This window comes from Homarus americanus, unplaced genomic scaffold (genome assembly GCF_018991925.1).
Source record: "Homarus americanus isolate GMGI-L3 unplaced genomic scaffold, GMGI_Hamer_2.0 scaffold15794, whole genome shotgun sequence".
In the NCBI taxonomy this organism is placed as follows: Eukaryota; Metazoa; Arthropoda; class Malacostraca; order Decapoda; family Nephropidae; genus Homarus; species Homarus americanus.
This window is the reverse complement of record NW_024748849.1, coordinates 403,070-423,472: the sequence shown is the minus strand read 5'-3', so window position 1 is coordinate 423,472 and position 20,403 is coordinate 403,070. Positions and strand designations below refer to the sequence as shown.

The 20,403-nt window shown below is 36.0% G+C and overlaps 1 protein-coding gene across 1 annotated transcript in view; it reads left to right on the top strand.

Annotated features, from left to right (window-relative positions):
• The window catches only part of LOC121853092 (GATOR complex protein Iml1-like), a 56,510-nt gene that overhangs the window by 30,086 nt on the left and 6,021 nt on the right, over positions 1–20,403 (top strand). Inside the window, exons 19-30 of the mRNA XM_042347027.1 lie at positions 216–427; positions 681–858; positions 1,612–1,743; positions 2,935–3,015; positions 6,965–7,135; positions 9,779–9,954; positions 10,523–10,661; positions 12,999–13,098; positions 13,409–13,594; positions 14,844–15,001; positions 15,357–15,569; positions 16,787–16,993. Coding sequence (XP_042202961.1) covers positions 216–427; positions 681–858; positions 1,612–1,743; positions 2,935–3,015; positions 6,965–7,135; positions 9,779–9,954; positions 10,523–10,661; positions 12,999–13,098; positions 13,409–13,594; positions 14,844–15,001; positions 15,357–15,569; positions 16,787–16,993 — 1,953 coding nt within the window. The remainder of the gene's footprint in view (positions 1–215; positions 428–680; positions 859–1,611; positions 1,744–2,934; positions 3,016–6,964; positions 7,136–9,778; positions 9,955–10,522; positions 10,662–12,998; positions 13,099–13,408; positions 13,595–14,843; positions 15,002–15,356; positions 15,570–16,786; positions 16,994–20,403) is intronic.

Below are 20,403 nucleotides of genomic sequence, written 5' to 3'. Positions count from 1 at the left end.
TAAAGAGAGATGATTCTTTATAGTGTGTACATCTGTGATACAGAGGTTGTGTGTGTAAAGCTTGGTGTCAGTAAACAACTTGAGGACTAGTAAAACATTAAACATACAAAGCACTGTACAGTATCTGTGTGGTTTACGTACTGGCACTGTGTATATTGGTTTATTAATTGTTTTGTTCTACATCAAATATTTTGTAACTTCTTTGTCATTTTTAGGGTTTTCAAATGATTATGCTGCCAGAGAAGAATCCCACTCAAACAGTTGATGTGTATGGTAATAATCCTCGATATTCCGGGCTCGGTTCTCTCTTGAGAACGAGGAGTCGAAATGATGAGTCATCCGAGGAATATCGTCTTTCTATTGGTCGTATTTTCCATAAAATCCTCCTTTATGGCTCAACGATAACAGTTACCATTTACAGACCAAGGTGAGCATTCTTGTCTCTGTGTGTGTATGAAGCCATTTCTCTTCATGCAGTAGAGTGGCTCTTGCTGGGTCTTCACACAGCTAATCCACCTCACTAGTGGACCTACAGATTGAACTCTACTCTCTTGTTGTTTCTCCAGATAATTCTTAAGCCATGCATCAGTATTTTTAATATAATATTGTCTATGCTAATACCATCAACCCTAACCATCATTAGCCATTATGTGTTTCATTTTCATAATCCTGTGTTTCAGGCATCCATATCCTCAATTGAAGCGCCAGTACAAGTACAGGTTCCAGGCCCCAGACATGAGCAGCTATGAGGTGTCTTGGGTCGAGTTTCGTACTGAGAGATTGGAAACATACATGTGGAACCATCTGGATAATTACATATGTTACCGGGGAGAGTCTCCAGATTATCCACTTATAGAGGTATGGGGGAGGTGGAGTGTTCTAACTTACTAAGGTATGGGGAGTGCTTTGATAGTACACTACATACATTAACAGTAGTTTAGGGTGAGTACTGGCTGCCATAAAAACTCTACTAAATACAGTATTACTGTAGCACAATTATAGGATGTGGAGGTTTATATATAAAATTTAATTCTCTAGAATATAGTATTTGAGCGATTTGACTGAACTATTGGATATGGAGGGAGAGTGAAGTTATGATGGATAAACAATATACAGTAAAAGTTTTTTTTTTTTTTAATTTTGGAATCTACTTTAGTAAATAAGGCAATAATACCCCAGGATGTGTAGAGAAGGGTGTTGAGTGTAAACTGGGAGTATTAATGTAAAAACAGATAGACACGGGCTTTGGCCATGGTGTGTGCAGGAGAGGTGTACATGTACCTCCGGCCGCTCTGTGACAGAAAAACATCTTCATGATATTGATTTAGGTTTCTCTTTTCTCTCCTAGTTTTATCTCCATTTGCACTAGTTGTTGTAGTCTTTATCCTACCAACTTGTGTCATGTGCAGTAATATTTATGGGTCCAACCAGTATCAGTGTGTCATTCTCTCTACAGTATTTATCTTCTTCAGTTTCTTTGTTCAGCATGGTCCTACTAATTGCATTTTAATCATTTTCCTTAGTGAAATATATAAAATTTTATTATGTAGTACTGTACAGGTATATACAGGCACCTGAAATATATATACTGTATATACGTTCTCCTTTCAGCCACTAAAATTTTGGCGTTTCCGGGTGCTGCTTGTCCCCGACTGTTTCCGCACTGCCACCAGAACCATCATGGATGCTGGAGCGGGTGTACCCTGTGATATATACAACCAGTTGACTCTTGAAGAACAGCAGGTATTGTTTGTGAGATTATCTGCCGTGCCATAGATTTAAGTGACATTGTTAGTGTCGAGTTTCATAGATAACTTCAGGTTATTAATAGCAGATCAAAAATTGCTGTGCTTGGTATATAGAATTCTGCATTGGTACATGACTTATCCAGTTCTAAATATGTATGATAAGCCAAGGATAATATTTTTGAACCCTATATCAAGGTTGGCAGCTAGAACCCATTGATGTACCACTGGTTAATTCCCATAATGATGGTGTCTTAACCTCTGATAGAAATGTGCCTAAAACCTACTAAACCTAATAATTTAAGTATAAACTATGGAGCTCCTCAAGGTTTTCTCCCCAACTTATTCCATCTGAAGAGTAATCACTCTAACACCAGTCTAACCTAACCTAGTAGACCTAGTCATATAAGTACAGTAGAATCACAGTTATCCGGCATCCGGGTAACTGGCAGATTCAACTTAATCGGCACCAAAGTGAAAAAAATAGTAATAAAAATAAAAATTCCTCCAAAATCAGCGAGAATTGTAAGTTTGAATACCACGCACAATGGGAATGACCTGCCATATTTATTGCTGTGATAAACAATAAAATCGATACATAGCATATCAGAAAATGCATGAGCACATTGGGCTGGCGAGTCGGCAATGCAGTTATAGCCCACCACCTTCATTCACTTCCCACACATACACACCCATGCTCTTAATTTTTCTTGTTTTTTTTTAAGTTTTATAATACATTTTCTTTAATCATAAGCCACATCGTTTATATAGAGTGGACTAAGTTTTAAAGAAGTCTGTTTTTTTGAGATGAATTTGCGAGGGCAGTATGTAACACTGGGCATTATAGGATTTATTGGGGGATCCTAGGAGCTGGAAAATCTCTTTATCCAGCACCTCTCAATCCCTGTAGGTGCCAGATAACCGGGATTCTACTGTATATGGAATGCCTAAAGATTTGTGCCCAGCTTAATCCACCTGAAGATTAACCACCCTGACCCTAACCTAACTTGACCCCTCCTTGGCCATTAATTGTCCTTTAGAGGCTGGGAGAACAAATCTTCAGGTGATCATAAAGTACAGCTACAGTAATTCCTAGTGTTATCAGTGGTGACATAACCTATAAAGGACTGTTTTTAAAGGAATATGTATGTTAAAAATAAAGTTAATTAATCCAAGTTTTCTCTCACAGACGACCATTGAAGGCTTTCTCAGATTTGTTGAGATAACAGTTCACCGCCTGAAGAGACCAATAAATGCCAGAAAGAGTCGGGTGAGTACATGATGCTGGATGTGAGTTGTCCTCTTGGCGAGGGTTAAAAGTGCAGCCATTTTTTTCTTAACTTAAAAGTCTTTGCAAATTGCTCTTAAAATCCACATTCTTTGTGTCAGATTCAGTTGATATAACAGACTGACTCGTCTTAGGCAGGTCTTAACAATTAGCTCCCTCTTAACTGCATGATTTAACAAAAAAGATCTGCTAGCTAAAATTTATAGATCAAACACAAAATTGATAAATTATTTTTAGTGGTTATTTATATATCAAGTGCTAGTCAAAATTATCAGTTAACTGATCTTAGAAGTTTCATTATTATCTAAAGTATTGATGTGATACAGGCAGTCTGTTTGACATTATTTGTGTTTATATTAAGAGGAAGGTGTACATCACATGTGTTACAGTGATTAAAAGGAAGTGGAGGATTAATGAGAGAGCCTGTGTTGTTTTTGCTTGCTACTGTTCTCTGGGAAGAATCTTGCTGACAACAATAAAAACCTAAAAACTAAATGAGTTTTGTCTCTCATAATGAATATTATTAGTCAGTCAATATGTTTAGCAAATTTCCTGAATTACAAAAGTGAAAATTTAAAAAAAATTTTGTTATTTTTCAGTATTAATTTCTTCATTTTTAATATTAATTTTGTATTTTCCATTTTCAATTTTTTAAATTTTTTTTTTTTGGGGGGGGGGGGTGGTGTTTGTCCTTTACATTTAAGTTTTAAGTTCCATTAAAAAATATATGATTATTAATCAAATTGTTTTCAATTAACTTTGTTAAAAAAATGAGTTGCATTTTGGACTATTTTCTCTAGTTATCAGTTTGTGATTAAACATTTGTCTTTTCCTCCATCATGAGGTTTATAGGACAAGGAAACACAAGTGACTCTGTACAGTGTGAGGAGAAACAGTGAATTTATTTCCTCTTTTCCCTGTAGAACAAGTTTATATCTTGTAGTATGTTGTCCTGGACATTACCTCACAGCAGTGCTTCACTATCAGGCACTCCAGTCTTCTTCACATGTACAAACTGTCAACACAAACTTTGGTGGTTAATGAATCAACAGCAATAAGATAAAAGGCAGAGTTTTTAAGATCAGATCCAGATGACTTATTGAGGAGTATAAGTACAAGTGTAGGTTTAGTTCAACAGTACACGTACAGTATAATTATTTTCCACACGAGGTGACCACAACAATTATTACCAGTATGGAGAGGGGCACTGACCTTGATATATAACTTGAAGAGAAGAGTAAAAACTGCTTAATTTCTTTTCAGTTCCATTTAATAATTTTCAAGTTATAATTAAGCTTAAAATTTCCTCTGGACAATTATATTCTATGTATAGATAGAAGTTTAAGTGGGGGTCATACTTTAGGATAGAGGTGAGATGTGTGGATGACCTCACTAGTGTTTGTGACAAAGCCAACAGGTAGGGGATGCAATTATTCATAAGTTGAACATGAGGCAGTTCTGTTTGGCATATACACATTTGCTTCTCTGCATCAGTGGAGAGGAAGGAGACTTAAGAGTTCATGATCTCACTATTGCTTTCTTGTTGTAATAGGTGACGTAAGTGGGAGGGCTTTTAGGTAAGATTGGGTGAGTTTAGTTGTGGTCAGGTTTAATTAGATTAGGTTAAGATACGGTGGACTCGGTTACGTTAAAGTAATTTAACTTGTGGTAATTGGTTAGATTTGATGAAAGTAAGTTGGATCAGGTCAGGATAGTTTACCTGTAGTTTAGGATGAGTTCAGTTGGACTTGTTTTTGGGTGTTAGAGTAAGTTAGGTTTGAATAGTTTAGGATAGGTCAGGTTAGGTTAAGTCAGAGTAAAATAGGATAGGATATGTTAGAATAGGTTCGGTTAGGATAAGTTTGGTTAGGCTAGCGACTCCTTCACCACAAAGTATAAACCCTTGTGAAGAATGTTAATGTTACACACCAGATGCAAGATCAGTTGCCAAATAGTGAGGCTCTGCTGTACATCTTTTTTTTTGTGTGTGCGTGCTCGTGCGTACACCTTCCTTGTGCCATAAATATGGTGTGAATTGTGTTTTATATTGTCATTGACAGATTGCATTGATACAGTTTTTATACAAATTACTGATAAAGAACACAGTCATCAACAAAACTGTCTTCACTTTTTCAGTGTGATACAACAGACAAAGAATTCTGACCAGGGCTCTTGAGCCTTGCTTTATATTGAGTAGCGCTGCTTTCCTGGATTTTGTCAGTTAATCTATTCCTACTGTTTGCTATCATAAATATACTGTATATCTCCTCTTTCAAAATGTATTCAATATATCATGAGTAAAAATGATTATACATGATAAAACAAGTCAATATACAACTGAAAACACATCCTAAGAATACAGTACATGTACTGTATTGTCAAGTTAATTGTCATAGTTAGGAAGACACATTTCAGTGCAAGTTTATCTTTATTTTATTCTGTCAAGAACAACACAAGATCTCTCATTATTCCTTGTCCTCCACTTCCTTTTAATTACTGGTGGATTACTAACATACCCGGGGAGGGGGGGGATAACATAGTACATTCTGAATTTTGAATGAGTGCATCAGCACCTGTCCAGCTAATCTACAATGGCAGAAAAAGTTTTGAAATTGTGAGAAGAAAAAAAAATAGGTAATATTTTTTCATCAGGCTGCCCATGTATCAATACTTTCGTCAATGGCAATAGATAAACACAACCTTTCTTTAGACGTGTGAACGGTTGCTGCTCCCAGGAGTCCATCTTAAGGGGTCTGGATCATGATTCTTAATAAGAAATATTCAAACAGTAATAAGTGACCACATGTTGTCCTCCATGTGAGTCTTAGATGTAAACATGGTGGGGGTGGAGCATGACCTTAACAACTGTCACTTTATTTATAATTAACTCAACAGTTCACTGAAACGCCCTTCTTTTTCTTAACCACCTACCATGACCCACTACTCATGGTACAAGTGAGCACCACACCTCTTGACTCACTACCTGTACTCATGATACAGTTTACTCTTGATTGTGGTTTGTCTAAACAATATTTGTAACATCTATTATGGACAATACAATCATGCTAATTACATGTAATTGTAAGTTATTGACTGGTTATGGTCTTGATTTGACCAACAACTCAAAATTTTTCTTAACCTCCTTGGCTGAGTATTGCCAGTTTGTGTACCGATCATTTACACAATTTTGTTTCTAAAATTTCAAGTTTAGCCAATTTTTTATAAGAGTTTTATCAAGACACTTCACCTGATGACATAAATTGTGAACATTTATTTCTTGCCAGAGCATTTTCTTTTTCTTTTATTACTATCGTTCATTATTTTGTCCATTAAAGTAGGTATGACTCGTCATTATTTTTGTATAACTGTGACGTAGAAGAGCTGACATTATACAGTATTGTGGAGCCCGGTCCCTCATGTACGAAACACATGTTATATCTTTAGTGGGACTGATTAAGATATAAAGAAAATATTGCTTTGACGTTGAAGAAACTGTTTTCCTTCCTTTGAAAGAACATTCATTCCCAAGGGGCCAAACTGTGTGGCCAGACAATAAGAGTGAGATGTGGTGCTCCTATTGACAGTTAGCCAGTCATGACTTACAGTGAGATAACAGGGAAGGTGTTTGACATGCATGTTTGATGCTAGTTTGACTACCTTGTTTTTTTTATTTGCTGAAGTGATCAAATTAGATGCACTTTAATGATTGGGAAAATTTAACATATGGATCTTTAAGAACCTAGATCTAGGCTGCCCTGCAAGTGGACTCTGGGAGGATATTAAGAGTGACTCCCAGTAAAATTCATGATGAAGTTGCTTTTCTTTGATCATTAGTACTGTACATCTTCCTAGCTTCATGTAGTGCTGTCTTGTGTTTGAGTTTTTGTGCATGTTTTGCTAGTATTGGCTTAGTATGAGTTGTAACTTGCAGAAGGCAGGGGGTAGTGGGAAGGTTGGTGGTGTGTACGGGAATATTGGCAGGCGCCACAGCCTTGGTCCGCAAGTATGTTGCCTGCCCTCCACAACCTCCTCCACCTCAACCACTACCACCTCTACATCTATCACCACTACTGCAGGACTACTGGCAGGTGCAAGTGGTCAGGTATACCTCAAGTTCAATTGCTTCATTATTTATATACTGTGTCTTTACCCACATAATACTGTACACTGTTTTGGTCATATCTTCTCTGTACTACTTTACCATTTTTATAACCTCAAGTGATTATTAGCAACTAGTATTTTTAAGTTCTTAAATAGTATTCATAGTTAGGTAATACTGTACAAGCAATGACCGTTATACGATCATATATCGATATTAATAGATTATGGGAAAAAATAGGTTCCATTCCTGAGCCTCTGAAAATCCCAGACAGGTTTTATATCCTGCTGCTATAATAATTAAATAATGTCTAAATAACTCAAAGAATTTATAAATAGACTTAAAATCAATAAAAAAAATAAGGACATAAAAACAATATATTTATATAAAATAAAGATTTATTTTAATTTACCTTACATGATAATTATGTACAGTCAACTAAAGATGCACTGACCCCCCACCCTGGGTCTCGTACTGATAATGTTACCTGGCAATACTTGGTAAGTAAGGCTGTATGTAATGGTGATTGTGATTGGTTTTATTTTTTAATAATAAACTATTCATCATTATTGTAGATCATGAGACGTGGTAAGTCATTCCGAGATTACTTCGTCATATCTCGGAATATTGCGAGTTATTGCACATCACTTTTTCGTAGCAATGACAATGCAGGAAAAGCATTCAGGTAGCGACCATAATAAACCTGATCTTATCCATCATATAGCAGTAACTGGTGTCAATTCTTTAACCTCATAGAACGTATATAGATCCGTCGTATAATGGTTATTGCCTGTACTGTATCCCTTTTCAGTTGCTGAAAATTTATCTTGTCTTTATTCTGGCATAATGATCTTTAGCTTTTAAATGTATTTTTATTGCAACCATTTCATTGTCTTCAGTAAACTTAACATCAACCTCAATTTCTTTCAGTAATTTTATTTCTGACTTGGACAAAGGTTACATTAAAATCATAAAAAAACAACAAATACAAACAGTCTTACAGAGCTTTCCTTTCTCACAGGTGAAGAAGAAACATAATCTCTAATGATTTAGGTCCAAAAGTTTTTTGTAAAAGTAACTAATGTATGTTAGTGTAGGTACAGTATAAAGTACAGGTACAGTAACTTCTGTATGTTAGTGTAGGTACAGTATAAAGTACAGGTACAGTAACTTCTGTATGTTAGTGTAGGTACAGTATAAAGTACAGGTACAGTAACTTCTGTATGTTAGTGTAGGTACAGTATAAAGTACAGGTACAGTAACTTCTGTATGTTAGTGTAGGTACAGTATAAAGTACAGGTACAGTAACTTCTGTATGTTAGTGTAGGTACAGTATAAAGTACAGGTACAGTAACTTCTGTATGTTAGTGTAGTTACTAGTATAAATATAATCCAAATAAAATTTAGAACTACAAACACAGTAAATATTGTAGCATAAACTATTCTTGTTTTAGCTGGCAAGTAATTATTCTTTGGTTATATTTCAACACGGGTCACAGTACTTTGTTTTTCTTCATTGTTTAGTTGAAAATATAGACAAAAGTTATGTTATGTTAGATCATATGCCTTGACAGTATTAGTCCCCATCAGCAGTACATCATTCTGACACCAGATGCTCATTTGTCTCTCTCTTAATCCTACACTTGAAATGATACACTTCATATACCTGTACAGTATTTGCCTTTTTTATTGAGTGTTCTATTGTTTTGTACAGTATTCTCTCAATTTAACGAACTAATTCAAGCCACCCTTTTCCGTTAAATCAAAATTTCTGCTAAATCAATTATTTTTTGCTCGATTTTAATTAGTCTACTAAATCGAGCATGATTCCGTTAAATTCCGCCGCTTGGCGTAGGGGTTTGTTCACATCCGCTCGGTCTGTGTCCTGTCCCCACCACGTGTGTTGTTCATCGCTACCTCTCGGTCAACTAACTACTGTGCCTAGACATTATACCGAAAGTCTCTCAGAAGTCTCAGAATGGAAGTAGTGTGGGGGAGAAAGTCAAAACAGTGCAGCTATCAATTGGAAAAAGTTTGGAAATAATATAAAATTTGAAAACAATCACTGAACCCCCTAGTTTAAGCTAAGCCATGAATAATGTTTCTATGTACATATCGTGTGTCTGAGGTGTCTCTGTAAATGTAAGCGTATTAACGGAATTATTTTCAATTTAAGGCAACTAGTTCACTAAATCGAGCAAAAAATAACAGAAAAAATTCCCTCCACTAAATCGAGAGTTCGTTATAATCGGATTCTGTTTAGTCGAGAGTATACTTTATATAACTGTTGTAATTTTGGGTTGCTTGTTTAGAATTATACATACAGTACAGTGCAATAGTTGTTTATTATTTTGATTTTTGTATGTACTGTAATTATATATATGTAGCTCTTGTTGTTATCAGATGTATAAGAGGAATTGTATATATACAGTATTTGATTATCTTGTGGATGTTCTGTGCAGTAGTAGTAAACATAGCATGAGAATACATTTTCTTCTGTCCAATGATCATATGTTCATTATTGTACTTTTATTTTACATTTTCTTAATTTGTTGCCAATTTGTTAGAAAGGGTGATTCTCTTTCTTTATTTTGCTACTTTGTCCTTCACTAAGAATCACATAACAAGTAAATGTTGTATTGTCAGAATGTTGCTGCCTTCCGTGAGCGTCTTGGCAGTAACAGGGTAATGGAGCGTCCTCGACCTCGATCGGGAAGTAAGACGGATCGTTTTAAATTTGAAAGTGGAAGTCGGGAGGCACATTTAGACACCCCTGAGATGAAGTCACTCGTGGAGCCAGAGGAGGAAAATAAGGAGGAGGGGTGAGTAAAGTGAGGCAAGAGGAAAGGTGAGTGTGACAGTGGTTTGTCACTACTGTCACCTATAAACAAGCTGTGATTTGTCAGGTAATCCTTCCTGTTTGTCACCTCAAGTGTACTGGTTATGAATTGTTGATGTTCCACCTGGTAACACCTTAATGTAACTTTGTGGTAAATCCTTAAAAGAGTCTGTTATTTTCAGCACTCTCACACTTCTGAGTAGAGTGAAGGCTTGTCATTGGATGCTGGCTTCAGTGATATCTCCATTAGCCAAACAATTGGTGCAGAGAACTTTTCTAGACCATTTTCTTCCTCTTTCTTAAGGTCTCTGTTTTATTTCATCTATTCCATTCAAATAATAGAAGAGGAATAACGATAATTGATAGGTAGATGAAAGTGTTTCCAGTATAGTACATCAAACAATTTTGTTTTATTAAGATTCTGTTGTATTTTTGTTTGTATTAATTACCAGTCAAAGACTTTTTGCTTTGGTTGATGACACAGTATTTTTCTATCAGGGAAGCCAAGAAAGTTAACATGAATTCCCCACTGGTGGAAATTGTGGAATTAAATGTGACCAAGTGAAAGGTGTGAGCTTACTGAAGCAGGCCGGTCTTCCTGCCTTCACCTTTGTCGCTGATGCCACAGCCTGGGTGTGTGAGCGTGTTGAGGGGGCCACCACTGAGGTTGTTGCTGTAGAATTATTACAGGTGAGAACTGTACACTCTTAGGGAAGATCCATATTTCTGATGCCCTCCCATAAAAAGCACTAAAACATCCTACACAACTAACTAAAAACTCGGACATTGTGGTGCTAAATATAAAAAGACTCCTCTTCTGTATATATACAGCTTCTCTGTGTACTGTATATACAAAGTTTCACAGAACTTTATATATAATTTGCTATACATATAGTACATTTTTTTGAGCCGCCATTTTGGGGAGATCCCAGTGTCTGAAAAACTTAAGTTAATTCTGACCTCATCAATTTTTTATTACATGTGATAAAGAGTAAGTACAGTAGTTTCTCCAGCAGATTATTATAGTAAGCAAAGATAAAAGGTGTGAAATATTTACACTGTTTAGGAGTCTTGAGTCAGTTTGATTTTGTTTGAGAATATATAGTTCATTGTTTGTCTCTTGGGAGGTTTGTTGCACTTGTAATATTTGTAGACAGACAGATAGATTTTTAAACCCGCAAATAGCAAGGGTTTACTGTACTAACCTCCTGGACAATATCTCTATAAGGTGGGTTAGTTGTCATAAGACAACACAGAATTGAGATTACAACCGTTATGTGGTACGTGTAATGTAACGCTCCCCCACCCTCCAAATGAAGTATTGAAACTTATTAATTATTAGGTAAATAATGTAAATGATGATCATCGTTAAATGCTAACTCCTACGCTTACATACTGTACTTAAAGTACCACTGTAACACAAGAATATTTGGTGCCCACTAAAAATTTCCTTTTATATAGTACTTTAACAATTCCCCTAAATCCTCTTAACAAATATAAAATAGGACTTCAAGTCCTAATACAAAGATGGCTGACACCTCTAGCTGAATCATCATATAAATATTTCAATTACTGAGTTAGTGTCTTGAGAAACAATTGAAAAATTATGACAACAGATCACTATAATAATGAAACCCTTAGTCATGAAGTGTAGTGGTATAGCCCCAAATAACGTGAAAATACCTTGTACTGTATACTGAAATTTGAGGATTGATGGGGTGTGAAGTGTGTGCAGACTGAAGGCTGGATCGTCTCTGCCTCAGTGTGTGTGCTAAAAACAACCCCCTTGCCGGTATGACAGGACTAAGATTTCGCCAATTCAATTCTATTTAGTAATTAAGTGTAACAAACAATTTATTAAGAATTATATTAATCCTTATTTTGATTTTCTCTTAGATGATGATCCCTTAACAAATTGTACTCAACTTAATTGCCAACCTCCATTCACCATTAGGAGGGTAATTTTTTTTACGTAGATGGAACACATTGTGGTACATTATTATTGATGAACATTTTTTTGGGGGTGTGTCTTTGTAGACTTTCATATACGGACAGTATTTAATTTATAATATTTTTTAGGTTATTAAGTTTTAAAATGTACTTTCCCTGTTGTGTGTTCGTTACACTTTATGTTGGTCTGGTGTACAGTATATATATATATATATATATATATATATATATATATATATATATATATATATTAGTGGTCTCGTTAACGAACTCAACTGCTCAGAAGGTCGTTAACTCAAACGTTTAACCAACCATTGTTTCAATGGGTTTTGGTATGGTTCCAGCTCACATTTCCTAAATTCAACAAAATGGTAGAAAGTTCACTTACTTTGAGGTGTGTAAAGGCTCGGATGATGATGATGATGATGGATTTAGAATGGGGTGGAGGAGAAGGAAGAAGAGAAGGCATTGGTAAGAGAAGTCCATGGTGCCATTTCACCCATAAAATTTTAGCCTCTGGTTTAATTCAAGATTATTTTAAATCAGCTGCACTGCATTATATATTGTCAATATATAAAATATATTTCAAAATGACCAATAATTTGCTTGGAAACACAGAAAAGCTATGAGAGAGTCTCAGCAAGATGTTACCTCAGTGAAAACAGAGAGACTGACGCTGTTTGCTGTGTTAAGAGGCTGGATGCGATAAACTAGTCACTTTACTTTCAATTTGTTCAATAATTGTTAAAATGACTAAAAATTGAATATTAAACTTTAAAATTATTGAATAGTATAAACTTTGATATTTACAAAAATAGGAATTTAGCCCTAGAACCGATTAATGTATTGGGACTGATACTAAAGCTGGTTGCCGGTCAGTGAAACATGTTGAGGTCGGTTCGTAAGTTGTTTAATTTTTTTAACGAATTGAAGATCCTTAGGAAGGCAGTTCGTTAATCGAAATTGTTAAGCGAGGTGTTCATAAACGAGGTCACTGTATAGACTTACTTTAATCCTCATTTATGAACTTATATATTTTTTAATTAATTGTTTTATGTACTACTCTTTTTTTTTCAGAAAATGTTGAAGAGTGAACTAATTTGTCATGCTTCAGGGGATCGTCAGCATGCTTTTGTGCACGGCTTCTTTTTGTATTACATCATAACTGGAAGTAAAGGTTAGTGATGTGTGATGGTTGTTGTGGTACCTGGAGTGTGTGTGATAGTTGTTGTGGTACCTGGAGTGTGTGTGTGTGAAGGTTGTTGTGGTACCTAGAGTGTGTGTAATGGTTGTTGTGGTTCTTGGCCATTCTTCCTTGAGTGACTGAGTTATGACTATAAAATTAAATACAGTGAAATGTATAAAATAGTAATAAAATATATGCATTTGAAAATTACTGTTTCTTGTGGATTTCATGTCATCACTTTCTGTTAAGATATGACTTTCACTCCATTATAGTTTTCTCCAGGTACAATTATGTGTTACAGACCAGGATCAGGTAAACAGTGACCCATGTACATACCGCTCTGAGTGGCACGAGGTTGAGGTGGAGCCTCTCGGTGTCAAGCCAGGAGGTGTTACTGCCACTCCAAGATCTACATCACCACCCACACCCTGTCCTGCTTTCCTCCAGCCGGACCTTCCTCTGTATTTCCCATGGAAAGGGCGCTTTAGTAAGTGAATCTTCATTGGATTTTTTTCCCTCCCACTGCTGCTCATGAGGGAGTGTGGGTGTGGGGTCATGGGTGTGTAATAATAATAATAATAAACAGTTTATTGACAAATACAGCAGCCATTAGCTGAAAATATACTGATGACATATGTGGTACGTATATACTGTATAGGTAATAATATATAATGACAAGGGAGAGGGTCATTTAACAAGGAATTTCAGCACAGTTACAGTGCAAAAGTGAGGTTGGCAAGGAGTCAGTACACAGGTTAAGTACGAATTGTTGATAATTTTTACAATGATTGGAATGGAGCTTTTTTTATAGCTTTCAGTACGTGGCTGTGTGGGCTGGATGTGATTGTTGTGTCGAACAGGAATTTGTGGACGGGGGATCTCGGGCGGTAGCAAGAGAAGGCGGCAAGGATGGCAAAGTTGCTTCTTCCCAAACTGATAGATGAGATTATAGTGATGATCAGAGAGAGTTGAGAGGGTCAGTGTATTGTGCACCTCTTGATATTTGGTGTAGAGGTATTGCAAGGCAGAGAATGCTGGTGTACGTAGAAATATATAACCATCTAACGGTTCTTGCTTAATTTATCAATTTTTTAATATTTAAGCAGATTTCAACAGTAAAATATTATTTTGTTCACTTTTCCTCATGACCCCATTGTACTCACCTCACACCCCAGTTTGGGAACCACTCCTAGACATGTACAGTATATGGAATGTCTGTAAATGATGTTGATAATGCTTATCCAAACAGTCATAAGACTGGATAATTATGTGTGGAATAAACATTACAAGAACAGCAACAATCTTTTACTCTGTATCAACACACATTACTGGTAAACAATTGTCACCATTATGTCTTGTGTCTACAATAAATACCTTAATATTGTGCTTTGTCTGTGATGCCTCACACCTTGTGGGAACATTGTCTGTGATGCCTCACATCTTGTGGGAACATTGTCTGTGATGCCTCACATCTTGTAGGAACATTGTCTGTGATGCCTCACCTTGTGAGGGACAATAACAGACCCTCCTGGCTGCCCCCCTAAGGGCTGACCACAATAACAGACTCTTCTGGCTGACTGCAATATCAGACTTTCCAGACTATGCAGTAAGTACCTTTAGTCTCACACTTTCACATACCTTCTTATCTGTTCTCTCCTTAAAGTATTGCTCAACCTTTACCGCCCTCAATATGTTTGTATCGAGAGACTTTTTTGACAAAATTATTTGTGCTTCAGAATTATACAGGATTGGTCTGTTGGACTTGGACTGCAACAATCGCAGTGATCGTATTGAGTGGGGCCACTTGAAGCACCACTCTATGTATAACCCGATGCAGTCTTTTGAGGTCATCATCCAGTGGTTGTGTGCCACAGGAACCATAGTGACTGACCTAGTAGGTTTCTCTTTTTTATCAATTTTCTTTTATTAACAGTTGAATTATATATATGACCCAAAAGTAGATGCCAGATTTTGGCAAGTGTTCGAGGAATTTTATTCACAAATGTAAAAAAAATGCAGGTGTGTTGTACCTGTTTAGTTTCTGGGATTCACACATAATGTGATGCTGATTTTTAGGTTAGGTCCATAGCCACAATGAAAACAGGATAAAAAAAAAGTTAGGTGGCATCTTTGAATTTGACCAATTAAAAGTGCTCATGAGCTCTCTGTAATGAATGTGATGTCTTTCCTCTTGCTTTCACAGAATTTATCATTTATATATTTTGATCATATAAATCATGTGTCAACAGATGATGACTTGGCAACGAAAAGCTCAAAGCTGCGGACTGTACCTGTTCCCTGTGCCAAGTGATCCGTTCGCACTGCCATATTCTTATAACTCAGATCCGCTGCGTGGGCCCATACTGATACCTCTTAATGTGGCATGTCTCAGTGTCGCTGGAGCTGAACCATTTGCTCAGTTCACATCCAGCACCTGGGGTAGACGAATGCACCTCTTTCAGGTAGAGTATCAAATATCCTTCCATGTACATATAAAATAAGGTTACTTTCTTAGAATGAGTTCAAACCTAATGAATTGTAGCATTTTCCTTAAAAATGTCAATTCTTAAAGATTTGTTGATGTTGAAAGGTTTCCACTGTAACATGTTACAAGCTGACACTATCTGTGTAAATACTCTATTGCTTACATTGAGTTTGACATAATTACCTTTTTTAACAAAGTACAGTACAAACCTAAGGACCACACTAACTAAACAAGTAATTTTAAGTGCAATATATAGTCACTTCACTTTTGGGAGACTTAATATTATAAAATAAGAATTAATCAAACTAATTCTGTAAACAAAAATAATTGCCCTCTGAAACAATGTTTTTGTTATGCTTATATTCAGAAGCATATTTAGCACTTCAAATTACTCAGTTCATTATTGTTGGGGGGGGGGGGTCATCCTTTACTGATCACTTAATGAAATTTGAATACCAGTAATGCATCATTTCCAAAATTCTGAACTATAATATTCAAAATAAAAATAAATTTAAGACCAACAGTTCATATTTCTCTACTAATTGTTTGATCAGTAGTGTATGATATACAGTACAGCATCTGTAAATTACCACAGATAGATAACAAGTTGAGTTTTGTACTCTACTTATTGGTAGAAAGACTTATGCTGTACAGCTTGCCCTTCAAATTCAAGGGGGTTAAGTTCTTAAAATGGTCGAGAATTGCCAAATCCACGAATAACATTTGCTGACCAGGAAGGTGGGGGGGGGGGGATACATTTTTACTTGTGTACAAAGAAATGTATTTGCCCTTAGGACAATTATTTCTTTTACCTGTATTTTATATATGTGTGTGTGTGTGTGTGTGTGTGTGTAGACACTCACACACACACAAAACACATACTAATAAATAATAATGGGAAAATCCTCTCACAAATAATCAGAAACAAATGTATTAAAAATGTTTACTGTATCCTTTGTGGTTTGTGGGGTGTCGTTAGAGATGAAATTAGTTCAGATAAGTTTAAGTTAAGATAGGTATATGTTAAGTTATTTAAGTTAAGATAGGTTTAAGTTAGGTTAAGTTATTTCAGATAACTTTATTTGTAATACATAATTAATTTACCCAACTTCAAAAATTTTAAATTCCATCACTGAGAATCTCAGTACTGTATAATGTTCCTTCTTCCCCTGGTGGTTTTCTCTTTTACATTAGGAAGCCATTTTGGAGAGGTTTGGTTTTGTGCCGTACGTGACAGAGACTCACAGCACGGAACAGAATCAGTACGTTCATGTGACCGGAAACATGTTTGTCATGATCCATTCTCCGGGGACGGGGGTTCACTCCCACCTGCCGTATCCCTTAGAGGCATTGCGCAGTCGAACTCTCACCAACCCTCTTACATCAACAAACTCCACTCAGGTAAAGTGAAGGATACAGGTAAGCTATGATTGGTTAAGGAAAAGAGTAATAATAAAGTAATGACACAAGCAGGGACCATTTTTATGTGTTCCATATAACTAAGCCCTCAAGAGATGGTTCCTCCTGGGTGGTATTTCTCATACTTTACTTTTGAATATTTTACCAAGAAGAATCTTAAGCAGTATAGTAGTGTATTTTCAAATTATAATATTTCTTTTGAAACATTTCCCCTATCAGAGAAATTAAATCAGATATCATAGTTGTTGTTTTTTTTCTAGCTGTTGCCTTAAGCATCTCCCTTAATTACTTACCAAACAAACAGAAATGAATACTTAACAAAGTACTGTATAAGAATGTGTGCGCTGAAGTACTGAGTAATCATAGGTGTTATGTCAGGGGTTCAAAGTTGACACAAAAATGTTCTTGCAACCTTTGTGTGTGTGTGTGTGTGTGTGATTTTGTTCTTTTTAGAGAGAGAGAGAGAGAGAGAGAGTTTATTTATGTGTGTGAAGACAGTTACAGTATAGTGCATCTATGGACCAAAATATCAATGTCATACAATATAAACACCTCCACCCTCACATAGTGTAATAGTCATGGCACTGTCCATCTGTCTGTGGACAAATGGTTTGCACACGATGTATAAAGTTTTGATGATAAATTATAACCAACCTTCATGCATGAGTTCTTTATATACAGTTGGTGTTGGTCAAGGGGGACTTGTCCACTCCATTGATAACATTCAGTTTTTAAGAATATTGTATTCATATTTCATTATTGGTATGGCACAAGGATGATTGGGTCATGGGACATATGGGCCATGGCCCCCAGATATTTGGGCCATGGTGGTTAGGACATTTGGGCCATGGGTCTAAGTAATCATAAGAAATACAAAATTGATTAAATTCAGTATACAGTATTTTATTTAAACATAATATTCATATGCAGTATGTGAAATATTACTTTCAATATATTTTATATAAACATTTGGTTGTCCTCCACAAAAATTGCAGTTTATCCCACAGAGTAGCTCTGGGATGGCATTTCTTTCTTTCTTCCTGTCCAGGCCCAAGTTCCAAAGGTAGCCCTGGAGTTTATCATAAGCTTTCTTGACCTGCTTCATTGGATGTATACCACTGTCCTCCTGAAGTAGTATGGTGTCAACACAGGTGCTGTCTACTTGAAGACACTCAATACGTTTTCAGACTGTGGGATTAGCATGACCCACAAGACTGGTACACTTGTAATATTCCATACTTCACAGATGTTTGTTGTAGGTTGGTTGTCAAGTGTGACCTGGAACATGCTCCTCTTCTGGGGTGGGAACATTGGTGGCATGCATCGCAGACAGACAGGCGATGACTCCAGGCTGAAAACTGCTGTCCCATCTGTGATGTAACTGTCCAGAAACATCTGTGGCATTGAAATGCTTGATGATTGCTGTTGCCTTATCTGGCATGGTGGAACAAAGATACAATACTGTACTTCATACCCTCTTTGACTTCCTCTGGAGGCAGGAAGGCTAATTCATCCACCGGACTGTAAACCGGGTGGAAGTCCTCATCAGCCTCATTCTGAGGCTTAAGTCTAAATGCTTGAATCTGATGCCATACAGACTGTCAGGTAGTATCTTATAAATATAACTTCTTTCTTTTTTTCTATTAAACAGTGTGGTAGTATTTTATAATGATCTTTTTATTTTTCGCGTGTAAATATCCATCATTATGCATACTGTAATAAAATTCCATGGCCCAAATGTCCATCCTACATACAGGTCATAGCCCAAGCATCCGGGGTCATGGCCCAATCGTCCTACAACCCACAAGGATGGTAGAGTGAGGATGGTGTGTTTGAGGTAGTCTGTGTTACAGACATTATTTTATTATGCCAGTTGACAGATAATGTTAAGATAACTAACAGTGTTATAAGTAAAGGGATAAATATTGCATGTATTCGGTGCATGTCGCTTCTCAGTCGCTTTTATGGTGTGGTCACTTTAATAACTGTTACCTAATTTTTTGTGTGTTTTTGACATATTTTGAATGATATGCATGACAATAATGTGTTATAAATATTTAACATTATTGTGAATCTAAACCACAAATTGTTATACACCCCGTATAATTCAATAATTATCTGTTATAAAATCAGAGTTTGTGAAACAGTGCATTAGATCTGTTTGTTCATTACAACATGAGAGAAACAGATTTGTGCATCATATAGACTGACAATACTATGTGGTTCAGGTTTCACTATTTTGATTTTCTATAATTTTGTTAATTTTTTGTGTTTTTGACATTGATTAATTTATTGATTGGTTGATTGATTTATCGATTAATTGATTTCACTGACAATTTTTCACAACTCTGGATAGGCAGTTTGTATACATTTGGTGAAGGTTTTAATCCCACAAGCAAAGAGTTAACAACCTCACAGATGGAGTTTTGACAGAAAATAAAATTAGATACACATAATACCATTTACAATAGAATCCCGGTTATTAAGCATCTATGGGGACTGAGAGGTGCCAGATAGAGAGATATTTTGGTTAGATGAACCTCACTTTTAGGTGTTTTTCGCTTGTCAGTGCTCGTTTGAGAAAAAATATAATTGTTTTTAAATTTAAGCGTTCATGAAAATGCACGGATTTGCAGAAAATTTGACTTGTTTATTACTTATTCCACTCTATATAAACATTGTGGCTTAGAAATAAAGAAAATATAATATAAAACTATAAATAAGAAAAATGAAGAGCATGAGTGTGTTTGTGTGGGAATGAACACGTGTGGAGGTGGTGGGCTGTAACTGCGTCGCTGCTCTCCCTCCTCAATGTGGGGTCATAGCATGCACTGAGCAGCACTGCAGCAGCCACATATCTGTGAATCAGCTGGCTGAACTGGGTTGCATCACCCACAGGATTATTTGAGTGTGGAAGGAGCTATTTTTACATAAAATCTGTGATATTGTATTTTACAATACCCGGTATGCTATACAGTATATCAATCTTTTTATTTATCATAGCAATTTGTTCTTAATTTTTTGACATATGCAATGTGAAATTCGTTCAAATTAGGCTAACCTTATGCTCACTAAATCATTTAACTCTGAACCACATCGTTTTTATAAGGTGGATAAGTGTTAAAGAACTGTCCAGTAAATATTGCAACTCATCTTCGGTACGCGTGGTGTTCAAACTTATGATTATAGTTGATTTTGGAGGACTTTTTTATACAGTATTATTATTATTTATTTTTGGTGCCCATTGGTTGAATCTGCCAGCTTCCCAGACTCTAGATAATCAGGATTCTACTGTATTTAGGTTTATTATCAATCTTTTAACTTAGTACAACAAAAGTATATTCGTGTTGAATCCTTGAATTTGGCCAACTTGGACTTTAATCATCAAAATA